This window comes from Chiloscyllium plagiosum, chromosome 24 (assembly GCF_004010195.1).
Source record: "Chiloscyllium plagiosum isolate BGI_BamShark_2017 chromosome 24, ASM401019v2, whole genome shotgun sequence".
Taxonomy (NCBI): domain Eukaryota; kingdom Metazoa; phylum Chordata; class Chondrichthyes; order Orectolobiformes; family Hemiscylliidae; genus Chiloscyllium; species Chiloscyllium plagiosum.
In genome coordinates, this window is record NC_057733.1 from 42,893,274 (window position 1) to 42,918,648 (window position 25,375).

The window sequence follows — 25,375 nt, forward strand, 5'->3', positions numbered from 1 at the left end:
CATTCCAGAAAGAGCAAGGACCCCAACACTGATCTCTGCAAAACCTCATTGATCATAGGATTCAAGTTACAACATACCCTTTGATCACCATCCTTTGCTTCCTGTCACTCAACCATTCTTGACTCAATTAGCCAAATTTCCTTGAACCCCTGGGGTCTTACCTTTGCTATAAGACCCACTCATTATTTAATTTAAAGTCCTGTTTACAGCACAAATTATAAGATTTACCAGGATACAGATCCCAGCGCAGTTCCCCTGAAGACTGTCCCAATGAAACTCTCCCTCTTTCCTAAGTACTGGGAAGGTATCTTAGATCTTCCACTTGTCCAAGAGATTCATCTTTCTGTGATTGTAATAAGTAATTTAACTAGTTAAAGTGTAAACCTAATGCAACAATTATATCTCCCTTGCAGCAGCTTAATCTATGTTCTCAGATAGGAGGAAAATTCTTTAATACTCATCAAACACTCACTCATTTACCTGCTTACCTAATTTATGGGTTCTGGCCCTCAGCTCTCACTTCTGCCTGCTGCTTTATGGTTTCCTCTCTCAGAGCGCTTCTTTTTGTAAAAGGTCAGAACAGTATCTCTAGCCTCTAGTACCACATCCCCTCCCTTACCAAATTCACAGGCTCATACTCAATCCCAAGCTCACTTGTTGCATAAAAAGACCACCTGCTTTTGTATTAACTTAAATTCTACAGACCTGATCACTAGCCTGATAACTAGCCACTTAATTAACTAACAGTTGCCTCTCCGGCAAGGAGTTTGTATATTTCTGACTAAGACAGAAAGAAGTCTAGAGTGTAGTGCTGGAAAAGCACAACAGGTCAGGCAGCGTCCGAAGAGCAGGAGAATCAACATTTCGGGCAAAAAAAAAGGCTTTGATGCAAAACATCAATTCTCCTGTTCCTCGGATGCTGCCTGACCTGCTGTGCTTTTCCAACATCACACTCTCAACTCTGATCTCCCCAGCATCTGCAGTCCTCCCTTTCTCCTAAGACAGAAAGAAGCCTCGCTATAACAGCAGGTTGTGGTTAGATACTAAATACAAACTTGATTTATTTAGCGTATCTGGTCAGCATGAACGAGTTGGACTGAAGGGTCTTTTTCTATGCTGTACATCTCCATGACTCTGTGACTAGATCTTAAAAAGAGATTAGTGTGCTAGCTTATTTAACAAATTTTCGAGGTCAGATCTGTCTCAAGCTGAATCAGTCAAAAGCTTTGTGCTTGCTATCATTTCTGCCATAATGGATTACACTTCAGTCACATACTGGTGGTGCAATGTGAAAGCCAGATTGAGAGACTTTGTTATGGGAGGTGGAACCATCACTTGTGTGCACGCTTGTTTTTTAAGACACTGTCCAGATCCACTGTGCTTAATTTGCAAGTTAGCAGATTAATTGTCACATTCTGATTCTCAACAATTCAGTGCTTATAGACACTCCCATTTTCAGCACAGCATTGAGGTGGGAACCATTTGGCAAACATTTTGTGGAATTTTGGAAGAGAAATGGCATGAATGAGAGCTATTGAGGTGAAAGGCTTTTAAGTCCTCACATGTCATCTTTCAATGATAAGGGTCATATTGAGTCATGACCATTTCTTGTTTTCTGCCTCTCCCTGGTGTTCTGTAATCTTTTTTCCTCTAAGGAAAGGTTTCACCACAGGAAATAACATCACCGCAGGAAATGACATCACCAACCCAAAGAAACCCAAACATTTCAATAGAAAGCAGGAATTTTCAGCATTGCTTTGCCTGCGGCCCACTGAAGATGTTACCTAGTAGGGTAACGAAACGTCTGGAAATGAACCTTCCAGTTCAGCGAGCAAACCTACATCCAAAACCTCAACCTGAGCTACAAATCTTCTCAAAACTCGCTAGGATAGTGTTGAGGTTTTTCAGTATTCTTTAAACTGCATTCATCAGGTAAAAGGTGGGAAGATAACATATTTGCAATGTAACTTGATGTTTTTGGAAATTATGAGGCATTGGTATTAGATACAAATAAGAGAGAGTGATTGTGGTGGTAGGTTAAGTAATTGGAGATATGAAAAGGTTCTTCAAAACAAAAGAACAAATAGATGATTCTTCAAGATTCTTTAATTGAAGGAGTACTGTGCAGGGGAAGTATTGTGAAATTAACAGTATAAGCAGGCTTCCACTTGAATGTCACAAAACATCTTTCTTGCTTTGATGAGGTCATGAAACAGTGTATGACACTATGTTGTGGTTCTGTTCGCCGAGCTGGAAATTTTTGTTGCAAACGTTTCGTCCCCTGTCTAGGTGACATCCTCAGTGCTTGGGAGCCTACTGTGAAGCGCTTCTGTGGTGTTTCCTCCAGTATTTATAGTGCTTAGGCAAGGGTCCACACTTCTGCTGTTTATCATCTTTTAAAATTTCCTCAGGGATTGTGTGCATTATTTGCAAAGCCAATACTGTACTATTTTTCCCATCCCTACATTTCCTTGAGACAATGATGGTAAGCTGTCTTCTTGTATCACTGCATTGCATTTATACTCACAGGATTATTGGGAATAGAATTCACGATTCTGTGTGAGTGGCAGTGGAAAGAATTATGATATTATTCCACTTTAGAATGGTGGATGGGAGCTGGCAGGGAGTGTTGATTCTTTATGTCTGCCATCCTTGTTCTTCTAGGTGGTTGAGGTCCCAGTTTGAAAGTTGCCCTCAAAGAAGCATTTAAAAAATTGCTGTATTGCAATGGTGTTTCAGTAGGACTATATGTTTAAGGTGGCAGTTGGGTTCCCAGTCAAGTGAATTTTGTTCGAGCTTATTGAGTGCTGGTGGAGCAGTACTCATCGATTCACAGAATCATAGAACTGTACCATGGAAATAGACCCTTTGGTCCAATTCGTCCATGTTGACCACATATCCTAAATTAATCTAGTCCAATTTGCCAGAATTTGGCCCATATCCCTCTGAATACTTCCTATTCATATACCCGTCGAGATGGCTTTAAAATGTTGTAATTGTACCAGCTTCTACCATTTCCTCTGGTAGCTCATTCCATACACACACCACCCATTGCATGAAAAGATTGTCCCTTAGGTCTCTTTTAAATCTTTCTCCTCTCACCTTAAACCTATGCCCTCTAGTTTTGGACTCCACTACCCTGAGGAAAAGATCTTTTCTATTCACCCTTTTGATGTCCCTTATGATTTTATAAACTACTATAAGGTCAGCCATCAACCTCATTTGCTACCAGGAAAATAGCCCCAGCTTATTCAGCCTCTCTGTATTCTCAAATCGTCCAACCCTGGCAACATTCTTGTGTATTTTTTCTGAACCCTTTCAAGCTTCACAACATCCTCCCTATAGTAGGGAGACAGAATTGAACACAGTATTCCAAAAGTGGCCCAACCAATGTCTTGTACAGCTGCAACATGACCTCCCAACTCCTATACTCAATGCACTGACCAATAAAGGCAAGCATACCAAATCCTGTATGATACCTGTGACTCTACTTTCAAGGAACTATGAACCTGCATTCTAAGGTCTCTCTATTCAGCAACATTCCCCAGGATCTTCCCATTAATTGTATAAGTCCAGTCCTGATTTGCCTTTCAAAAATGCAGCATATCATATTTATCTAAGTTAAACTCTTCCACTCCTCGGCTCACTGGCCCATCAAATTGAGGTCCCTTTTTACCAAGATAACCTACTTGGTTGTCCACTAAACCACCAATTTGGTGTCATCTGTAAATTTACTAACTGTTCCTCCTGTGTCCATATTCAAATCATTTATATAAATGACAAAAACCAGTAGAACCAGCTCCGATCATTGTGGCGTGCCACTGGTCACAGGCTTCCAGTCTGAAAAGCAACCCTCCTCCACCATCCTTTGTTCTACCTTTCAGCCAGTTCTGTAGCCCAATGGCAGTTCTCCCTGTATTCCATGCGATCTAACCTTGATAACCAGTCTACCATGTGGAACCTGTTGAATGCCATATGGATCATGTAACCACTCCGTCTTCATCAATCAAATAGGGTTAGGATATAATAAGGAAGATCTAGTGGAGGTAACTTTAGTTAGGCTACATTTAGAATGTTATGTGTATTCATTGTGTATTGTGTGGTCACCACGCTACCAGAAGGATGTGAAGGCTTTGGAGTGGGTATGGATACAGTTTACTAAGAAGTTGCCTGGTTTGGACGGCATTATCAATGAGGAGAGATTGGACAAACCTGGTTTGCTGTAACTTGAATGTTGAAGGACGACCTGTTGGAAGTTACAAAATTATGAGAGGCATGGATAGAATGGATAATAGGAGGTTTTTTTTAACCCAGGATAGAAATGTCAATTAATAGGGACATAGGTTTATGATAAAAAGCTACTTTTAAAGGAGATATGAGGCAGATATTTTTATACAGAGGATGGTAAGTACCAGCGGAAATGATGGAGGCAGATATAATAGCAATATTTTAGAGGCATCTTGGCAGAAATATGGATACGCAGGGAATAGAGGGATATAGACCATATAGAGGTAAAAAATGTTTTTAGGTTAGAAAGCTGTTATATGTCAGCACAGTCTTGGTAAGCTGTAGGGCTTGGTCCTGTGCTGTACTGTTGTTTGTTCTTTGTGATAGGGGTCTTGGCAGCTGGCTGAAGAACTGGTGAGAACCCGATTTCTCTCTTTCCAGGAAGGCCAGTTTTATCCTCTGCTAATTAGAAACTAACCAGGCTTAGATTATTAAGTGATAAACAATGTTGACATCACAAAATTGACAGCTGACTATTTAGCAATCTGCTTTAACATTCAATGATCTTGCTATTGCTGAATTACCAACCACCAACATGCTGAGAGTTACCATTCACTAGAAACTGAACTGGATCAGCCATATAAATACTACAGCAACAAGAGCAGGGCAGAGCCTGGAAATTCTGCAATAAGTAAGTCCACTCTTGAGTCCTTGAAACGTGTCTACCAAGGCACAAATAATAAGTGTGATGAAATGTCTTTTTCTCCAGATAGGTGCAGTGCTAACAAAACTTAAGAATCTCAACACTGTCCAAGATAAAGCAGCTTCTTGATCAGTAGCCTACCTAAAATTTCTTCCTTCACCATTGACATAGAAGGGTGTGTAATTGACAAGATGCAGCAGTTTGACAAGTATCCTTTGGAAGCACTATCCTATTGTTACGACACGGATGTGAACCTATCTGTTAGTTAAACCAAACACCCAGAAAAGCTTACCTCACTTTGTAATCTGTTAAGATATGAGCGATAGGGATCTCCCAAATTCCATTACTTAAAGAAAATAATATCAACTTTTTTTTAACTGTGAAAATTAAACAACAACTATTCACAACTCTAAGCCCACCTTTCTCTTACTTGCTTACTATCTGCCTCTAATTCTATAACAATATGTTGTTCCAATAAGACACTTACTGAAATTACATCAACTTAATTTCAAAACCATACAATTGATGTCTCCTTCGGTATCTTCACTCTTCTAGCTACTGATTTTCCCTGGGTCATCTTCTTTCTTTTTACTCCGAATGTGTCTCACATGTAAAGGTACCTTTGATAGAGAATGTTTCCTAATTTCTTGGAGAGCAAGATGTTAGGTGGGCAACTAGCTCTCTTTCTCTCTCTATGGCAGTTGCCCTCTAACGAATTATCAATATGTCTGCATTTTTATACCCCCCAACATCGGATCATCTCATTGATTTGATGTTGGCAATACAATGAACTCAAACTCAATTGGGCTTGAGTATTCTGGGGCATAGTTAAACTTGTTAAATTTTAATTGTTGTCAAAACAGCAACCAAAACTCAGGTATCATCTCACAGTCAAATGTTACATATTTTAAATTTTCCAGTACACTCTGCGACTGCCATCTAGTCATATACACAAGTGCTTGTAAGCTCTCAGTTCAGAGCAGCATTCTCACTCTCTTAAAGATATAATACATGCCGTCAACTTCATAACACAAGTTCTTGACCCATAACATCTAGAAGAATAAAATCAGCAGAAGCAATGGGAGCAGTAGTATTTTCAAGCTCCCTTTCAGGTCACACAATATCCTGACTTGGATCTGTATCACCATTCCTTCAATGTTTGGTCAAAACCTTTGAACATTTTTCCTGAAGTTTAATGTGGCTGTACTAATACCAGATAAATTATAAGGTATTAAAAAAAAGGAACAGTACTATCTTCTCAAAACAGCTGTGGTTGTGCATAAAATGTTGGTATTGCCAGTGACACTACCAACAATTAAAACCAAACTGTAAGTTGTAATTGCTCATGCTAGCATTATGAAATGAACTGTTAGGAAAATCACATGCAAACTCTTTAGCTAGAAAGGGTTTGATTTCCTGATGATCTTTTGAGTTATATTCTCTGTATGGGGGGAATGTTTGGTTACAGAATAGCCTTTGGTGTTAATTCATGTTTATTCAATTTTATTAGAGCATATTTATATAACCTAATTGCTTATTATTCTGTATGGATGTATTTTTATACAGAAATTTGAAGAAGACTATGCAGTATTTCAGAGAAAAATTGATGATTTTGACCGCAGATTGGCAATGATAATTTGTCAAGGATTTAGTGACTGTGCAAGCATTTTACCTGCTGTGAAGGTAATTCTAGATTATGATTTTTTTTGATACTGCTCATAAATGACAACTGTAGGGTTCTTTTTGCAAATAATTTTGTTTTTCATTTCACAATGTGCATTGGCCAATGAGGAATCAGTGAAATCATGAGATGAACACCATCAGAAATACCTAACAATGAGGTGTCAACCAGATGAAGTTACAACACAGGACTACTTGTATGCCAAACAGCAGAAGCAGCATATAGTTGATCGAGCTAAGCAACTGCACAGCTAACTGATTTGATTTAAAAACTGTAGCTCCACAACTCTGCTGCATCCAGTTGTGATTGGTAGTGGGCAATTAAACAGCTGAGAAGGATCCACAAATATAACTGTCCTTAATGATGGTGGAGCACATTACTGAAAAAGCCAAATGTTTTGAAGGTGTTTCAAATTTTGCAAATAGGTTTTGAAGTATTTTGAGAAAATTAATCTATTTCAGGTTTTGTGGATATTTGGACAAGTGTTGAGAGTTTATTTGAAAGAGGTCATTTGAAAGGTCACGATAGACATTGTAGTCTATCATGCAAAAAACCATGCAATTTGGCAAAATTATTGATGAGTCAGACAACTGGGACAAGTGAAAACTAAAAGAGGGTAAACTTATGAGTAATATTAAAACAAATCCAGAAACTTTAATTGAATATATAAGAAGGAAGAGAGGGGCCACATTAAACATCAGTCTCTTAAAGAACATATTTTGCATCAGTCACCACAGCACAGAACACTAATCACGGTCCAAAATTTCTGAATGGTCAATGGGCAAAAGGATAGGAATTAAATACAATAACTGTACAGAGAAAAAACTGCTCGGGTAAATAATGGGGCTAAAGACTAATAGGTCCGTTGGACCTGATGTGATGCACCTAAGATATTATAAGAAGTAGGTGTAGAGATAATGTATGTATTGGTAGTTATCTTCGAAGTATCCTTAGATCTTGGAAAAATTACAGAGGATTGGAAAATTTCAAAGGTAATACCTTTATCTTGAAAAGAAAATAGATATTTAGCTTAATATCTGTTATTGGGAAAATGTTAGAATCCGTTATGCAGGGTGTTATAGCAGAGCATTTAGAAATACATGATGTGGTCAAGCAGAATTGGCATGGCTCCGTGAAGGAGAAATCATGCCTGACAAAGCTATTAGAATTCTTTGAGGATGTAACATATAGGATAGATAAAGGAGAAACAGTGGATTTAAATAATTGGATTCTCAGAAAGCATTTGATAAGGTACCACACATTAGGCGACGTAATATGAGGGGTATTTTCAGGGTGCAACCTGTGACACTAGTGGGCACAAAGATCTCAGTTAGTTACAGCAGATACTAATGATTTGAATGAGGAGAGTGAATGTCAACAAGTTTGCAGATAACACAATAATAGGTGGGAAGACAAGTGTTGAGGGTGACACAAAGAGTCTGCAGAAGGATATAAACAGGCTAAACAAACAGGTGAAAATTTGGCAGATGGAATATAATGTGTTATACACTTCTGACAGGAAAAGTAGAGGAGCTGAATATTATTTAAGTGAAGACTGTGGAAAGCTACGGCACAGAGGGAATTGAGGACCCTCGTGTAGGAATTACAACACATCTGCATTCAAGTGCAGTGGATTATACAAATAGCAAATGGAAACTTGGCCTTTATTTCATAAAGAATTGAATATAAAAAGAGGGAAGTTCTGCTAAAACTATATAGGTAAAGTTGTCATGGTCCCAGAGGACTTTGTTCTCATTAGAGATGAATGCCTTGTTGTTGTTTAATCTGAGGATCTCTGTACCTCAGTGTGAAAGTGTACTGTACCTTTAAGAAAGTTAAAAGCAAGCAGAGCTACCTGACAACATGAAGTGTTCTGAACAAAATACTGTCTAACCGTTTGGTTCAGCAGTTGGTGTAGCTGGTTGCCTGGAGACAAAAACAAATTTGAATTAGGCCAATCAGTTTAAATTATACACCAAAAACTACCCAACTCCAATCAAGTTTGAATTTAGGATAATGACAATATTAAAAACCAATGAGACAATCCGATACTTTGGGGTATAAGACTGGGAAAACATAAATAGTTGAGGGACAACTGCCAAAAGACCAACAGATGTAGGCTGCTAGTGAGAACTCTCTGAGAGGTACCTGTTTAGAAAAGGAGTTTGCACAGAGAAAAATATCCACATCAACCTGGAGAGCAAATTTACAGAGGAAGATACAAATGGAAGATTAGACAGCTGCTTGGTTTTGAAATTTGAATTTTTAGTAAATCTTAATTGGGGGTTTTATCAGACTAGTATTATAGAAGGGAAAAGTAAAAGATAGATTGGAGGAAGGAGTTGTAAATAGTTGTTAGTTAAATTATTCTCTGTTATACTTTAAGACATTAAGTTATTAATTTTTACTTTAAATAGCTCTTGGCCTCTCACATTTTCACAGATTACCACATGAGATAAATCTTCTGTGTTGCCGGTTTAAAATTTACAGAGGGGGTTTACCTTCTGTCGTAATAAGTGACAGAAATGGGATTTAAGCAGATGTTTGGTTGAGGTAAACTTTTAAAGGTTTGAGAATAGGAAATAGGCTAAAAGGCTTCATAATGGTTGTGGCTGCAGGTGAATAAGATGAATGGTTGATTACAATAACAAATGGATGCAAGTAGAGCATCTGGTGGATATTGTTATGTAAAAAGGGACTTGTTAATAGGGTGAGTTTTTATAGTTACTGACCTTCAATTGCATGTGTAGTTTAATGAATAATTATTATATATATTATTATGCTTCTCTTGTTTCAGATGTTGAATATGTTTGCGTTTTTCATTAAGCGGCCATTGATAAAAGAAGAAGTATCTCAAAAATATCCAATCTTGGTTGACATGATTAACAGTGATTTAGATAACATCAAGTCAGTATTTGATGCACACTTAACTGCAATGGCAGAGAAGAATGGTGTTCCTACCATCAACAGAAATATGCCATATGTGGCTGGTGAACTGAAGTGGGCACAGGAAGTTAATGAAAGAATGGAAGTATCAATGAAGTGTTTCAATTCCATTGATTATTCGTAAGTGTTTACAATGCTGTGGTAGATTTTATATGTTTTTAGATAGAAGCAAACGTTTGACTTTGACTATAAGTGAAGAGGTATAAAAGAAATGAGCTAACAGGTTTGAAGCTACAGTCAAGATTAACTCAAGCTTCTACTTTGGAAGAAATCATAGGAAAAGGTTTGCTATCAAAAATATTTGAGGTTGAATTAACTTTTAAAACAGCATGTACTAATATAATGTTCTTGATTGCAATGAGCATCACAGGAGGATTATAAAGCAAAGTTTGGCATTAACCACCAGAGGACAAAAGTTTGGTCAAACAGGTACATTTTGAGAAGTGTCTTAAAGGAAGAAATGCAGCTCATTCTGCTATAACATGTATTTTGTCAGTGCAAATTGACTAAAATGCAATTGACAAATTGTGGCAATTTTTGCATAACTAAACTTTCTAAGAATGGGTATAGCAATTTTCGATTAGTGATCTTCTACAGCGTGATTTTCTAAACTGCAAGGTCACAGAAGAACACAACTGTTGTGTTATAGCAGAATGAGCTGTAGTGATAGAGAGGCAGTGACGAAATTCCAAGAGATTGGACTACGCAGTTGTGGACAGAACCACCAAATGTATTTCAATTGAAATTCTGGATGGTCAAGAGGCCAGAACTAGCTGTACCCAGGTACCTTAGAGATCTGTGGGACTGGAACAGAGTGTAGAGCTGAGGAGGATCAGAGTATTGAAGTGTTTTGAGAATAAATGGAAGACATTTAAAATTCATATGTTGCTTGACATAGAGCAGCGTGTGGGAGGCACGGTGGCACGGTGGTTAGCACTGCTGCCTCACAGTGCAAGAGACCTGGGTTCAATTTCCGCCTCAGGCAATTGTCTGTGTGGAGTTTGCACATTCTCCCTGTGTCTGCGTGGGTTTCCTCCGAGTGATCCGGTTTCCTCCCACTGTCCAAAAACGTGCAGGTTAGGTGAATTGCCCGTAGTGTTAGGTGAAGGGATATATGTGGGGAATGGATCCGGGTGGATGGCTCTTCAGAGGATCGGTGTGGACTTGTTGGGCCGAAGGGCATGGTTCCACACTGTAAGTAATCTAAAAAAGCTAACATAAGTCAGTGACACAGTGAATGGGGCAGTGAGCTTTTGGATACAAAGAGCGTAAGGTATAGGAGAAGAATTATGTAATTTAATCATGGCTGATATATTTCTCCAGTTATCTTTGGTCTATTATCAAGGAAGAAATAACAGGGCATCTCGAAGGAAATTGTCCCATTGTACAGATGCAGAATGGGTTCAAGAAGGGCAGGTCATGCTTCACAAATGTTTTGGAATTCTATGAAGACATTTCAAGCAAGGTGGACAATGGAGACTCAGTGGATGCAGTGTGCATAGATTTCCAAAAGGCCTTTGACAAGGTGCCACACATGTGTCCGCTGATAAGATAAGGATGCATGGAGTTAGGGGTATAGATTTAGCGTGAATAGAGAATTAATTGACTGACAGGAAGCAAAGAGTGGGGATAAATTAGTGTTATTCTGGCTGGCGAGCAGCGACTAGTGGTGTGCCTCAAGGATCGGTGTTGGGACCACAATTATTTACAATTTATATAGATGATTTGGAGTTGGGAACCATTTTTACAGTGTTAAAATTTGCCAATGACACTAAAATAGGTGGCAGAGCAAAGCGTGCAGAGGAGTGTCAAACTTTGCAGGAGACTTTAAGTGAGCGGGCAAAGGTCTGGCAGATGGAATACAATGTTAATATATGTAAAGTTATACATTTTGATAGGAGTAACAGCAAAATAGATTATTACTTGAATAGTATAAAGTTGCAGCATGCTGATTTGCAGAGGGACCTGGGTGTTCTTGTGCATGAATCGCAGAAGATTGAGCTGCAGGTACAACAAGTGATTATAAAGGCAAATGGAATTTTGTCCCCATTGCTAAACGGGTTGAGTTTAAAAGCAGAGAGGAGATGTTACAGCTGTACAAGGTGCTGGTGAGGCCAGACCTGGAGTATTGAGCGCAGATTTGGTCTCCTTATTTGAGAAAGGATGTACTGGCACTGGAGGGAGTGCAGAGGAGGTTCACTAGGTTGATTCCGGAGTTGAGGGGGATGGCTTATGAGGAGAGGCTGATGATATTGGGATTATATTTGTTGGAATTCAGAAGCATGATGGGGGGGTCTTATAGAAACATATAAAGTTATGAAGGGAATCAATAAAATAGAAATAGATAGGATGTTTCCACTGGTAGGTGAAACTAGGACAAGGGGGCATGGCGTCAAGATTAGAGGAAGCAGGTTTAGAACTGAACTGAGAAGCAACTTCTTCATCCAGAGGGTTGTTAATCTGTGGAATTTCTTGCCCAGGGAAGTAATTGATGCAACTTCAGTAATTGCTTTTAAAGCTTAGGTAGATACTTGTTTGAAAAATAAAGAAATTAAGGGATATGATGAAAATGAGGTAAGTGGAGTTGAGCCCACGAAAAAATTAGCCATGATCTTATTGAGTTGCGGAGCAGGCTTGAAGGGCTGGATGGCCTACTCCTGCTCCTAGTTCTTATGTTCTTAAATCAAGAACCTATCTATCTCTGTCTTAAGTGCACTCAATGACTTGGCTTCCACAGCCTTCTGCCACAATGAGTTTCACAGACATAGTACTTTCTGGCTCAAGTAATTTCTCCTCATCTCAGTTCTAAAAGATCATCACTTTACCTTGAGGCTGTGCCCTCAGGTCCTCGTCTCTCCTTCAAGTGGAAATGTCTGTCTGAACTTGCCACCTGGGTCAGTCCGGTATCCACAGTCTGATTGACAGCCAGCACTGTCTCAAGAAGGTCAATGATCTTCTCCACCCTGCCAGGTGTGGAGTGTGACCTTGCACACTCTATCTCTGTACCTCCCACCAAAGTTCTTGCTCTATCGCTCTCACTGTTGTACTGCAACATCTTCCCTCACTTAGTCTCATTCCTCCCTAGCCTCCCACACCACTAACTGTGAATGACCTTCCAACATTAGTCCTTCTCCTCATAAGAGATGACTGGAACCTCTCCTTCAGAGATACTGAAACATCCGTGTCCAACTAACAGAGAAAGTACCACTCTTCCTTCCACTGCACCTCACATTAACACCACCCTTGTATCATTCATTGCCTGTGATGCCTTTTCTCCCTTGTGTCTTACAGGTACTAACAGTATTTCCACACTTCAGCAGAGAAATGAGTCACTCTGTGAGGAGGCATCTCTTCAACTTCTGAGATAAGAAGTGCAGAGACCTCAGAGGAAGCCTACCTCCTTTACCCCCACCAGCTCAGACTGACACCTTGTTGGGAATATCAGTTTTAGAAATTTTGGAAGCACATGCTGGTAAGCACCTTGTTGCACCAGCTCCACACTTGATTGAAGTAGAAATGCCCCAGGCCACTGGTATTTCAAAGATTGCCAGGAAACAGGCAACTGTTCAGCCATAGGCAGGAGAGGACCCTGTGATATTGAAAATCAGCAATTTGATCGAAATGCATGCGGGGAAAAGTAGGAGTAGACAGATGAGATATGACTCTCATATCCCAGAGGCTATATCAGTGCTGTGGGACCTAGTGCCTCAAGCATGCAATCAACTGACTGCCTCCATAGATGGTTAGCTGATGCAATGAGGAGCTGGGTACAACACTCTTGGGTTCACTGGATATGTGTACATGCTTACACCCCATCATCCCAGTCATTGGTCCTCCTCATCAGAGGCATGACAACAGAGAGATGGGGATATCACTTTAAGTGCCCTTTCTTTACAAGTGAGGTGGTGTCAGGAGGTAGACAGCTGGAGGAGCAACCACAAAAATGCTCGTCAGAAGTATTCTGTCATGACACTGCAAAGGTGGCAGGCCCTCTGTCTCCAACCTGCTTGTCCCTCTATGACACTTCAGAATTCAAACAGCAGATTGTCAGTTTCCTCTGGCAAGGATACCCTCAGTATATCTGGCCATTCAGGCACAAACATCCCCAGGGCCAATCCTCCAAAGACAATTGGCTTCACTGACAAATAGTCTTCCTTCACCCCAGCTGTGGAACTTGGGGCAATACTGAGAGGCATTGCATATTTTCAATTTCCAAATTAATGGAAATGATGGAAAGTAACTGTCAATATTCCTGTCTCTGTGGTTTCATGACTCTGTCTCTTGTCAGCAAGGCCCTGAAAATCCCGATTCCCTTCCTGACAACCCTTCCCTTGAATGTAATAGGCTCTGCACCTCTTCATAAGACATAAGACATAAGACATAGGAGTGGAAGTAAGGCCATTCGGCCCATCAAGTCCACTCCGCCATTCAATCATGGCTGATGCGCATTTCAGCTCCACTTACCAGCGTTCTCCCCGTAGCCCTTAATTCCTCGAGACAACAAGAATCTATCAATCTCGGCCTTGAAGACATTTAGCGTCCCGGCTTCCACTGCACTCCGTGGCAATGAATTCCACAGGCCCACCACTCTCTGGCTGAAGAAATGTCTCCGCATTTCTGTTCTGAAATGACCCCCTCTAATTCTAAGGCTGTATCCACGGGTCCTAGTCTCCTCGTTTAACTGAAACAATTTCCTAGCATCCACCTTTTCCAAGCCATGTATTATTTTGTACGTCTCTATTAAGTCTCCCCTTAATCTTCTAAACTCCAACGAATACAATCACAGTATCCTCAGCCGTTCCTCATATGTTAGACCTAACTGCATATCTCCCCAACCCTTTCCAGCTCTTAACTTCACTTTATGCCCCTATTGATCCGGGCATAAACTGCAAGCAACTGCACGCAATATTTCGGGGGAACCGAATGAACAAATGAAATAAACGACTGGAGAAAGCCACAGAAACCTGTCGTTTCCAATAAAACATCTTTTGCTCAATCCTGCGCTGTGCACTTATCCTGAGCCCGATGCTCCAGTAATCTCTTGTCCGTGTCAGTAAAAGCTGCTCCACGAGGATTAATTACAGAACAGGTGCATCTAAATGGATTGAATTGCTTGAAGATGTAGACCATGGGATTGAGCACTTTCACCCAAAACAGTGAAAGAACCTTTTATCCCAACTCTCTGCCTTCTGTTAGACAGCCAATCCTCAATCCATCCCAGCAGCTCACCTTCAGGTCTCATCCAACCGATTCATCCAAGTCTGCACTTGCCCACTTGCTCTCCAGCCTGTCATATGATGGCAGCACGGTGGCACAGTAGTTAGCACTGCTGCCTCACAGCGCCAGAGACCCGGGTTCAGTTCCTGCCTCAGATGACTGACTGTGTGGAGTTTGCACATTCTCCCCGTGTCTGCGTGGGTTTCCTCCGGGTGCTCCGGTTTCCTCACACAGTCCAAAAATGTGCAGGTCAGGTGAATTGGCCATGCTAAATTGCCCGTAGTGTTTGGTTAGGGGTATGGGTGGGTTGCGCTTCAGCGGGTCGGTGTAGACTTGTTGGGCCGAAGGGCCTGTTTCCACACTGTAATGTAATCGAATCGAAGATGAAGTAACCATGCCAGGTCTGGTCATATACTGTCCCACCCTGAATTCGGGTGCTCCTGACCATGGACGCATCCCCTGCATTAATCTGTCGTTATTTTCTTGAGATTTCACTATTTCCCCCCACCCCACCCACTCTCCACCACATCCACCACCACCCCACCCCACCATTCTTCTAAATTTCTAGTGTATATACTCCAGTCTCTCCCCCATCTCAGTTCTGACATCCCAGGAAAGAGTCTGGTAAACCTTCTCTGCACCCAATAACCTCAATAACTAGAACATCCTTCTTCAGAAAAGGAGATCAAAACTTCACACAATGGTCCAGATGTGATTTTTACAATGCCTTGTAAAGTTGCAGCATGAAATCCCTGCTGCTGAGCTCAAATCTTCTAGGTATGAAGACCAAAATTCCATTTGTCTTCTTTGTCACGTGCTACACCTGCATGCTTACTTTCAGCAACTGGTGTACAAGGGCACCCAGGCCTTGTTGTGTCTCCCCTTCCCCCAGTTTATTACCATTCAAGTAATGTTCTGTCTGCCTATTTGCCCATTATGATGCTAGCTTTGCCAATATTACCCATATCCCTTGAAGGAATAAAACAGAAGTACATAGTGAACTGGGAACTTACTGCAGTCTGGTGAAAGGTCAGATTGATACATGTTCATTATACATACTTTTTATTTACTTTTCTTCCAAATTTTTATTTTTGAATATCAACTGAAATGGAACAGCAGGGTCTGACAAGCAAATATGATCGTCTCAGCTAACACTATGGACAGGGACTATTAAACTGCTTTCACAGTCTTTCCCTCTGCCCATATTTTTTGTGTTTGTCTGAATATGTGTGTTAAAGTGGAATTAGATGTTAACCGTTCATAAATGCTTATCTGTATGTATTTATCTATTTAGAAGCAAATTACTGCACATTCTGAAATCTATACTGAGACAAACAAATGCTGGAGTTCACAGAGTCAGACAGCATCCATGGAGAGAGAGCAAGCTAACGTTTCAAGTCTAGATGACTCTTAATCAGAGCTATGATCTCCAACATTTGTTGTTTATATTATGTTTTTATTTGTAACAAATAGTAATTCTCGTTAAATACAGAAACATGATCTGTGCTTTCTCTCAACCTTGGTATGAATATGAATATAAATGATGAAATTTTGCATACTTTTATAAAGTCTTTAACTTGAGTGATGACTTGGAAATAGCAGAGCTTGATATCCAGCACACGAGCCCAGTAATGCTTAACACTATGGTCATCTTTGTGTTCACTGGCAATACTATCTTTGCCCTCTCTTGAGTCGAGAGTTGTGCAAACTACTACTCTCAGTAAGGATGTTATTATGAAAACATTTCTTTGCTAAGGTTCAGCTCGAATAATTTATTTCAAGTGACACCCTCTTGAGACATAACATCCTGTTGAAATCCCTCAACTCTTTTTTCTATCTTTCAGTGGCTTGGCTTGCTCTGTTTCTCCTTTGCTTATTTTCTCTTTTATACTGTTATTCAGGGGAAATGTAAACATTTTGTCAATGTCTGGGACCAGTTAACTAAATTCAATCTTCTTAAAATTATGACAACTTCTTTCAGCACATGTTACATCATTCTTTATAAGCTTAATAAACTTTAACCAATTCCAGCAATTCCAAATATATTTCAATCTCAGGAAGATTCAATGAAAAACAAACAACTTATAATTCATTGTTGGTTTCTTTAAATATCACATTTTGAGTGTCCTTCTTGCTGCTGAATGCATATTTGCTGTGGAATGTTACAAGATGGTGTCAGATGAACATTTGTTCTCTGAAATGGCAGTATTGTCTTCAAATAAGCATTTCATGCTGACATACATCACACTCTGCATATCTCTGACAGATGTGACTAATGTACATTCATATTCTTACTAAAATTCTGTTCCTAGGTGACATGACTAAAAGTATTCCACATGTATTGGGTCCCTTTTTGGAGACAATATGGCACTTGCAATAGTGATATTGGTAATGGTGTTGCCAAGCCTGTTTAGGGGTGCTATGATGTTAAAACTTTCGGTATAAAGTTAAGGTGATGTATGTCCACAAATTCATGAAGGTAACGAGTAGTGTCTTAGAAAGGAAACATATAGAACCTTGGCTTTATTAATAGCAGTATATATTGCAAAAACAAGGAAGCCACATTAAACTTATATGATTCGGAGACAATCAATCAATCAGACAATCAATTCTTCAATGTATAATTTCAGTTACATCACAGCAAATTTTTGCTATAAATTCTGTGTTACGATCAAGCCCTCCACAATCACCTGATGAAGGAGCGTCGCTCCGAAAGCTAGTGTGCTTCCAATTAAACCTGTTGGACAATAACCTGGTGTTGTGTGATTTTTAACTTTTAACTTATATGTGTAAGTCTCATCTATACATTATGTTAAATTCTTGGCCACCTTACTTTTGAAATAATGTCATAGTCTTAGAGAAGGTGCAAAGGAAATAAAATGCAAGTGTAACATGAAAGAGAGAACTCAATTATGTGAACAGATTGCAGAAGTTGGGGATAGTTCTCCTTTTTCTGAGTACAGAAAATTAGGCAATGTTCAAAAGTATAAAGGGTTTTGATGGCATAAATCAGAAGAAATGTTTTCTGGTGGCAGAAGCGTCAAAGCAGAGGGCAAGGTTTAAGATGATTGGCAAAAGAATTTGTGATGAAATGAAATAAGCTTTTTTACACGATGAGTTGTTGTGATCTGAAATGCACTACCAGACATTAGGATGGAAGAAGATTTGATAACAATATATTTTTGTCACTTTTACATGGGATATGAGTGTTGCTGGCAAGACCAGCATTTAGCACCCTCCCTGTTGTTTGAACTGAATAGTTTGCCAGGCTATTTCACAGATCATTTGAGAATCATATGTAGACCAGTCCATCATTGCGGGTTCCCTAAAAGATATTTATGAATCAGTGGGCTTTAATGACACCATTACATTCCAGATCTATTAATTGAAATTAATTTTTCAGCTGCTGTTGTAGGATTTGAATTATTTCTTCAGACCTCTGGATTACTATTCCAATGACATTACCACCTTGTCACTACCTCCTATATTTTCAGCAGGGACTTTGATAAATCTTTCAAAGAAGAATGAAATGATACTCTGAAGAAATATATAGAAGTGGATGTCTTTACCTGCCATATGCAACTTTGACCAAATAACCCTTCTTATGTGTTGTGTACTTTTATTGTATATATTTCTTTAAAACATTAATTTCTCTCCACTGGATGTCACTGCTTGATTTTTTTGTGGGAGACATTTTAGGCTTTGCTTTAGATTTTACCAAAATGTAGAAACTTCTTCATGCATTCACAATCAGATGATAATTTCTAAGATCATCTTTAGTGTTCCTGAATTCACATTTTACATTAATTTTATTTTTTGAACAGTTATACATCAAATGATGAGGCAAAACACATTTTAAATAAATACACAGAGATGAAATCACTACTTGAGAAGTTCTCAGAGCAAGTGTACACAGACTGGATTAGGAAAGTAGATGAAGACTGCCAATTCAACTTAAAACAACCACTTATAACTCGTAATCCAACCACAAACCTCATTAGTGTCAGCTTCAGTAAAAAGGTTAGAATATTTTTATCAATCATTTTTAATAAACATAAAATCTGTAAAATGTGTTAAAATGTCATAATGCAAATAATTTGAAAATAGTATTTTTGTCTGTCATGAAGTCTACCTTATACTATCAATATTTGCTATTGTAAAATTTTAAGGTTACTTCAAATGGCTACAATAAAAAGTATGAACTATTTTATGATTATATTCTATAATTAATTTAAGTATGAATCATGAAAAATCAGTTGGATGCTCAGAAGAAGTTCTCAATGACCCAAATCTTCCAGCATCCAGATTATTGGTGATTATGCATGTATTGGAGATGTGTATGGGGAACCCACACAAGTTCTGATGCACATATATTCAGAGAAATCACGCAGAAAATCTAAATGTCCAATAGAGTGCTTCAATTCCAGCTGACTGGGTTGCTGGACAATTCAAATCCAAACGGAACTTATCTTGACAGCAAGTCTGTTTAATTTCTGCATTTGGTTAATGTGATGATTAGTTGTTGAAACATATTCATACAAGCTGAAGATGTTCTTTCACATTAGAGCAGAAGTTGATTACTCAACAGAAAAGAAAAGCTATATTATATATATATAAAATTGAAAGATCTTAACACAAATAGTAAAACTGTTTAATTTGAGGAATAGGTTGAAACTTTATTGCTGGAACAGCACAGCAGGTCAGGCAGCATCCAGCATCTGGATGCTGCCTGACCTGCTGTGCTGTTCCAGCAATAAAGTTTCAACTTTGATCTCCAGCGTCTGCAGACCTCACTTTCTCCCCTAATTTGAGGAATAGATCAATTTGAAGTAAACAGTGGCTCTTGTTTCTATCTTCACCAACTAGCTTTCAGGAATGTAATATGCATTCCTTTCTGTGGTGGAAATTAGGCATTTTAGTGTAGTAGAAATTAGGAATGACCTCCTCCAAGGCTGTAGTTGAGAAGACAATTGGGCTTTCGATCTGTGGCACTGATAGCGTAACAGGAGATGAAACAAATGCAAGAGAATGGAATTGAAATGCTAGCTCAAACATTGTCTAATGGTGGAGTGGATCCATGGAACTAAATAACCTATTCCTCATTTAATGTTCTACATTTTAATCTGCTGTAATTTTTAGGAAATAAATCTACTTGGATTTAAGTTGCTTATGAGTTTCAGGCAAGAAACTCTTTTAAATATATTACTTCCCAACTGCCTATGGTAGATCCTAATAAGCAAGTTTGATTTAAATCCTGATTGGGTGGGAAATTGATAATGAAGCAGATGACCATCATTTCTATATATTCCCTGCTTCATTTTATCTTCCATATCTTTTATTGTCAAGTGAGCACTGGATTTGTTTGCACTACTTTTCCTCCAGTAGAAATGTGACTAACTGAACTATCCCTCTGTTGTTCTGTTACAGTTTTGCCTACTGTACTTTGATTCCAATTTATCTGGGCCAGATCTGTTTCCACCCCATGGAAGTTGGGCCTCTCCCAGTTACTTATTACTCATATAATAAGAACAATTTCTATTGATGATGGAGACCTGAAATTAAAACAGAAAGTGCTGAAATTAAAACAGAAAGTGCTGGAAATAAAAATAGCAAGTATGCAGTAAGTGTGGAGAGAGAAACAAAGCTAATATTTTGAGCCTGACATGGTTCTTCTTTGGAACCTGAAGATTTCTGAACAAGAGTCATATCAGACTCAAAATGTTAATAATGTTTCTTTCTTTACAAATGCTGCTGACCACATGAGTTTTTCTAGCACTTTCTGTCACTTTTTTTTAACTTTGGATTTCTCCATACCCTTTCCTGTAGCTGACCTAATCTTATGGTACAATTATTATTGTCCTTTAAGTGCTCCTTACTTGCAATTGTTTCATTTGACCCACACCATTCTTCTGAAACAGATCCAGCAATATCTCCCTCCTTTTTGGATCATACTGATGGAGGACGTTCTCCTGAATACACTCTATAAAGTCTTTCTCCTCTCTGCCCTTTACACTATCCTGGTATAAATTAGAATAGTTAAAATCTCCCATTATAGTTACTGTATAACTTTGCACCTTTCAGGAATTTCCTCGTATATTTGTTCTCCTGCTGATCCCCACCATATGCAAATTGCATTGCCATGATCTTGCCCTAGCTAATACAGTTGCTGACCAGCTTCACTTGTTCCATTGGTGCGACCAAATATAAACTTCACGCACGTTTCGCCGAACATCTCAGCTGGGCCCACAGAGGCCAACCTGACCTCTCAGTCACCACACATTCTAATCCCCTTACCACTCCTTTTCAGACATGACCATTCTTGGCCTCCTCCATTTTCACAGTGAATCAGACTGCAAATTAGAGGAACAACACCTCATCTTCCACCTGGGCAGCTATAGCACAGAGGACCTAACATTGAGTTCTCCAATTTCAAATAACCTTCCTTCCCATCCTTCGACTCCCTTTCTAGCTTTTCTCCCTCCCTTCCATTCCTCTGGTCAACCCTTCCTTCCATCTACCAACTGGATTCATTCCTCCCATCGACCAACCAGGTGACACCCTCTACCTGAGTTCACCTATCCCTAGGTCACCACCCTGCCCCCTCCCCACCCAAAATCCTCCCTAACCCCGACCTCGTCCCCTCCTTTACATGCAGCTCCCCTTACATCCAACCCCCCCCAGTCCTGAAGAAGCGTTACACCCAAAATGTTGACTTCTCCACGTCCTGACGTCGCCCGTTTGCTGTGTTCTTCCAGCTTCCTGCTTGTCTGCATTGGATTCCAGCATCTTTTTTTATATCTCTTACGTTGCTCCAACCTGTTGCATATGTTTCTGACTCACAATATGTCTGATCTGCTTCATATTGTCACAATCCTAATCTGCGTTATACTCTTCCTGACTTGCTTCATGGGGCTTATACACACTTCACACTGCTCCCAAAAGGATCTACAGTTACCTTAATCTGCTTCCCACTGTTCTGAGTCTGATTCACGGAGAACCTGACCTGGTTCAAATTTCTTCTAACACATTTCTGGTTGCTTTGGATCTGGACTGCTTCTCAGTAATTCCAATCAACTTCAATATCTTGCCCAACTTCATTGTGATCCTGACTTGCGTCACAGTGTAACTGATGTGCTTCACTCTAGGCTATACACTGCTGTGAACTGCTTTGCATCACTATGACCCCAATCACACACTTCATTACTTCGACATGTTTGAAATTCTAAGTTGGTTTGCACTTCTGGTATTTTTCTGACTTCTTTGACTCTTGATGATTCCAATGATCAGCAGCAGATTTTAGTGATACTTCTCAAGTGGTAACACATCATTGAATAATTGTGAATACCCTGTTTTAGATGATAGGAGAATACATAGAATCCTGAATGGATAACGCAACATAGGCTCAGAATGGAGTTGGATTTACCTCTATTGCTGGTTTAATTCAGATATTCGGGGATTGTTGATTGTATGCATGCAATTATCATGAGTGAGTAGCCAGGGAAATTTATCAATTGGAAGGACCTCCATTCCCTTATACTTTCCTCTAGTCTGAATAACACTTTAGCACAATATGCAAGAGTGTGCGTGCTCTCCTGGCAATTGTCATGACGCCACGATCCTCAATCACAGATGTAATATTTATTCATAGTAGCATTGAACATCTGTGGATGTCTGTTATGAGTTATGATATACTATAATTGGACATGCAATAACAAATGATTCTTGACATCTTTGCATCATCCTAGAACAGGCAGAGAGATATTACAACTAATGTCATTTGGTTTCTAAGTCTGCCATTGAGCAGACTATTGCTGTTTTAAAGAAGCGGTTCTAATATCTTGACCATTTGGTTGGCACCCCAAAGTAACCCCTGTCAAGGGTCTTGCACATTATGGTGGTCTGCTACAATCTTTGTGACATGGCCCTTTTGACAGTTGTGAATTTTGAAGAGGGAAAAGTTCTGGGATGCAGAGTCCTGAGGAGAGGGGTAGGAAGGTGAAAAATAGGAGGAAGAAGATTTAGTGAAGAACTCTATCATGTTTTGCAGGGAGTATGCAATGGTATCTTATGAGTCAAAATAGTCTTCTGAATTATAGGGACATGATGGTCACTGATCCAGACAGATTTCTAATGAGAAATACTTACAATGTAAGCAAGTTGGCTCTGTAAGACACCTTCCAATAAGCAAAAGGACATATTCATAATCTGTACAACTCAGAATACTTCAATTTTTTACCAATATTAGATGAAACACATGTTTCTACCAGCTGCATTGTCCACAAACTTAGATATTAACATCACACACAAAACATGTACAACCAGCATATCAGTGCACTGTTTCTGCACCACTCAAACTAAAATAAATGAATTAACAATGCACTTAGAGGTTAATTGGTTATCATCTTATACCTATTAAAGGCAATCAAAGCTGAGAGCTACATATTGATGGGCTATTTGCATTTTTTGAAAGGGAAAGGAAAGGGTATTGGGGTAGCTTTGACGTTACAATAAAGAATAAGTATAATAGTAAGAAATGGTCTAGGATTGGATGATATAAAATCTATATAGATTATAAGTAAGACATAACAAGGGAGGAGCATATTGGTGGTAGTAGTATATAGGCCCATTAATTATAGTTGTTTTGTAGGTAGAGAATAAGTCATGAAAAAGTGAGGGCATAGAGAAAAGACATTGCATTAATCATGGAGAATTTAATGTTCATGTAAATTGGATCGGTCAAATTAACAGAGTTGACTACAAGTCAGAATTCGTAGTGTTTGCGATACTTTCCCAGAACAATACATCATGGATCAAACAGGAAGCAGGCTATTTTGGAGATGGTGATACATAGTGATCTGGTTTAATAAATGATCTCAGAGTAAAAGATCCTCTGAGGAACTGTGACCATAATATGGTAAAGTTTAGAATTCAGAGTGAGAAATGTGGGTCCTTAACAAATGCTTTTCAGGAACAGACACTAAAGGGGACAATAGGCAGGCCACTGATCTGTTCACTCACATGATTTATTACCAGAATGACTACTAACATTGACAGAAATATGAGAGCGGTTTCAGTGCTTGCCCTCTCAGAATATATTGCTTAGCACAGGAAGACCTTGAGAATACTAATGAATTGCAACACTACGACTGAGGATCTGTCTTTGCTAACTAAAACTGGATTATAATTTATTTGTGTCTTTGTAGCAAGATATAGTTATACAAAAAATGTGGGAAAGTTACCTGTCATATTTTTATTTGCATTTGCTATTTTTTATGTGGTGATAAACTGTAGTTTTCCATTGTTAAATGGATTATGGGTGTACATATATAATTTGTCGTATGCAGTATTGGTGGATTTTGTGACACCTCACTGGGTCTACTTGGGTGTGAATCGTGAATAATCTGATTAGAAAAGAAAACACAAGTAGTGGTGAATTCTGTAGCAAAAAGTAAATAGCTCTTATTGATTATTTGGTGGTCTTCCAGATTCTCCCCAATACCTTTCTGTTTCCACACGCTATCAGGATTTTATGATAATTCAAAATGTAATGGCGATGTCTTTTAAATGTTTTTTATGATGATTACATATATTTTAACTAGTTGGTCGCAGTTCTTCGCGAAGTTCATTATTTGAACATTCAGGAAAGGACGGATATCCCACAGAGTGGACTTGATGTCTTTGCAATGATGAAAACTTTCAGAAATTTTGTTGACAATTTGGATCTCATTGTTGGATGGTATAACAAGGCAAGTTTCACACTATCATTTTTCTGTTATATTTCTGCAAAGTTTGTTCAGCAAGTTCAAAAACGAAGGGTTGATTTTTGCTCCCAAAGCAGTTAACTCTAGAAAGTTTTCCATTCTGCTGCACCAGTCATGAGAAAAGGTGTCCTGCCAGACAAGATACTTTTTCTCCAGGGTTGGGGAAGCATGGGTTGTTGGGCGTGTCATTCCTAAACATAGATGAATGGTATTCACTGAAATCGGCTGCACAGTGGCTCAGTGGTTAGCACTGCTGCCTCACAGCACTGGGGTCCCAGGTTCAATTCTAGCCTCGGGCAACTGTCTGTGTGGAGTTTGCACATTCTCCCCATGTCTGTGTGGGTTTCCTTAGGGTGCTCTGGTTTCCTCCCACAGTCTAAAGATGTGCAGATTAGGTCAATTGACCATGCTAAATTGCCCATAGTGTTAGATACATCAGACAGAGGGAAATGGGTCTAGTTGGGTTACTTTTCAGAGGGTCGGTGTGGACTTGGTGGGCCGAAGGGCCTGTTTCCACACTGTAGGGAATCTATCCAATCTTAAAAAGCTTTGCCTTGAATCTCTGGGACTTTAGCCCAGTTAAAAATGTAACTAGCATATTTACAAAACATGTGGCATCATATTCTAGCAGTAAGTTCCCACAAATGCAGAGTGTTAAGTAAGATCTTGTGATATGTCATGTATGCAAGCCGCCATGGAATAAGGAAATACATTCAATATATATGATGTCCTCTCAGTGCAAGTGAAAAACCTCAAGACTGCAGAATCTGAAGTCCCAGATTGAAGCTCCTGCCAGACAAGCAGAAGGAGAAGTGAAGATAAAGTGAGGGGAAGCGAGTA

At 39.3% G+C, this 25,375-nt stretch overlaps 1 protein-coding gene across 1 annotated transcript in view; it reads left to right on the forward strand.

Moving 5' to 3' along the window:
• The window catches only part of LOC122562216 (dynein axonemal heavy chain 17-like), a 464,703-nt gene that overhangs the window by 59,181 nt on the left and 380,147 nt on the right, over positions 1-25,375 (forward strand). Inside the window, exons 11-14 of the mRNA XM_043714924.1 lie at positions 6,497-6,613; positions 9,409-9,677; positions 18,599-18,794; positions 24,374-24,520. Coding sequence (XP_043570859.1) covers positions 6,497-6,613; positions 9,409-9,677; positions 18,599-18,794; positions 24,374-24,520 — 729 coding nt within the window. The remainder of the gene's footprint in view (positions 1-6,496; positions 6,614-9,408; positions 9,678-18,598; positions 18,795-24,373; positions 24,521-25,375) is intronic.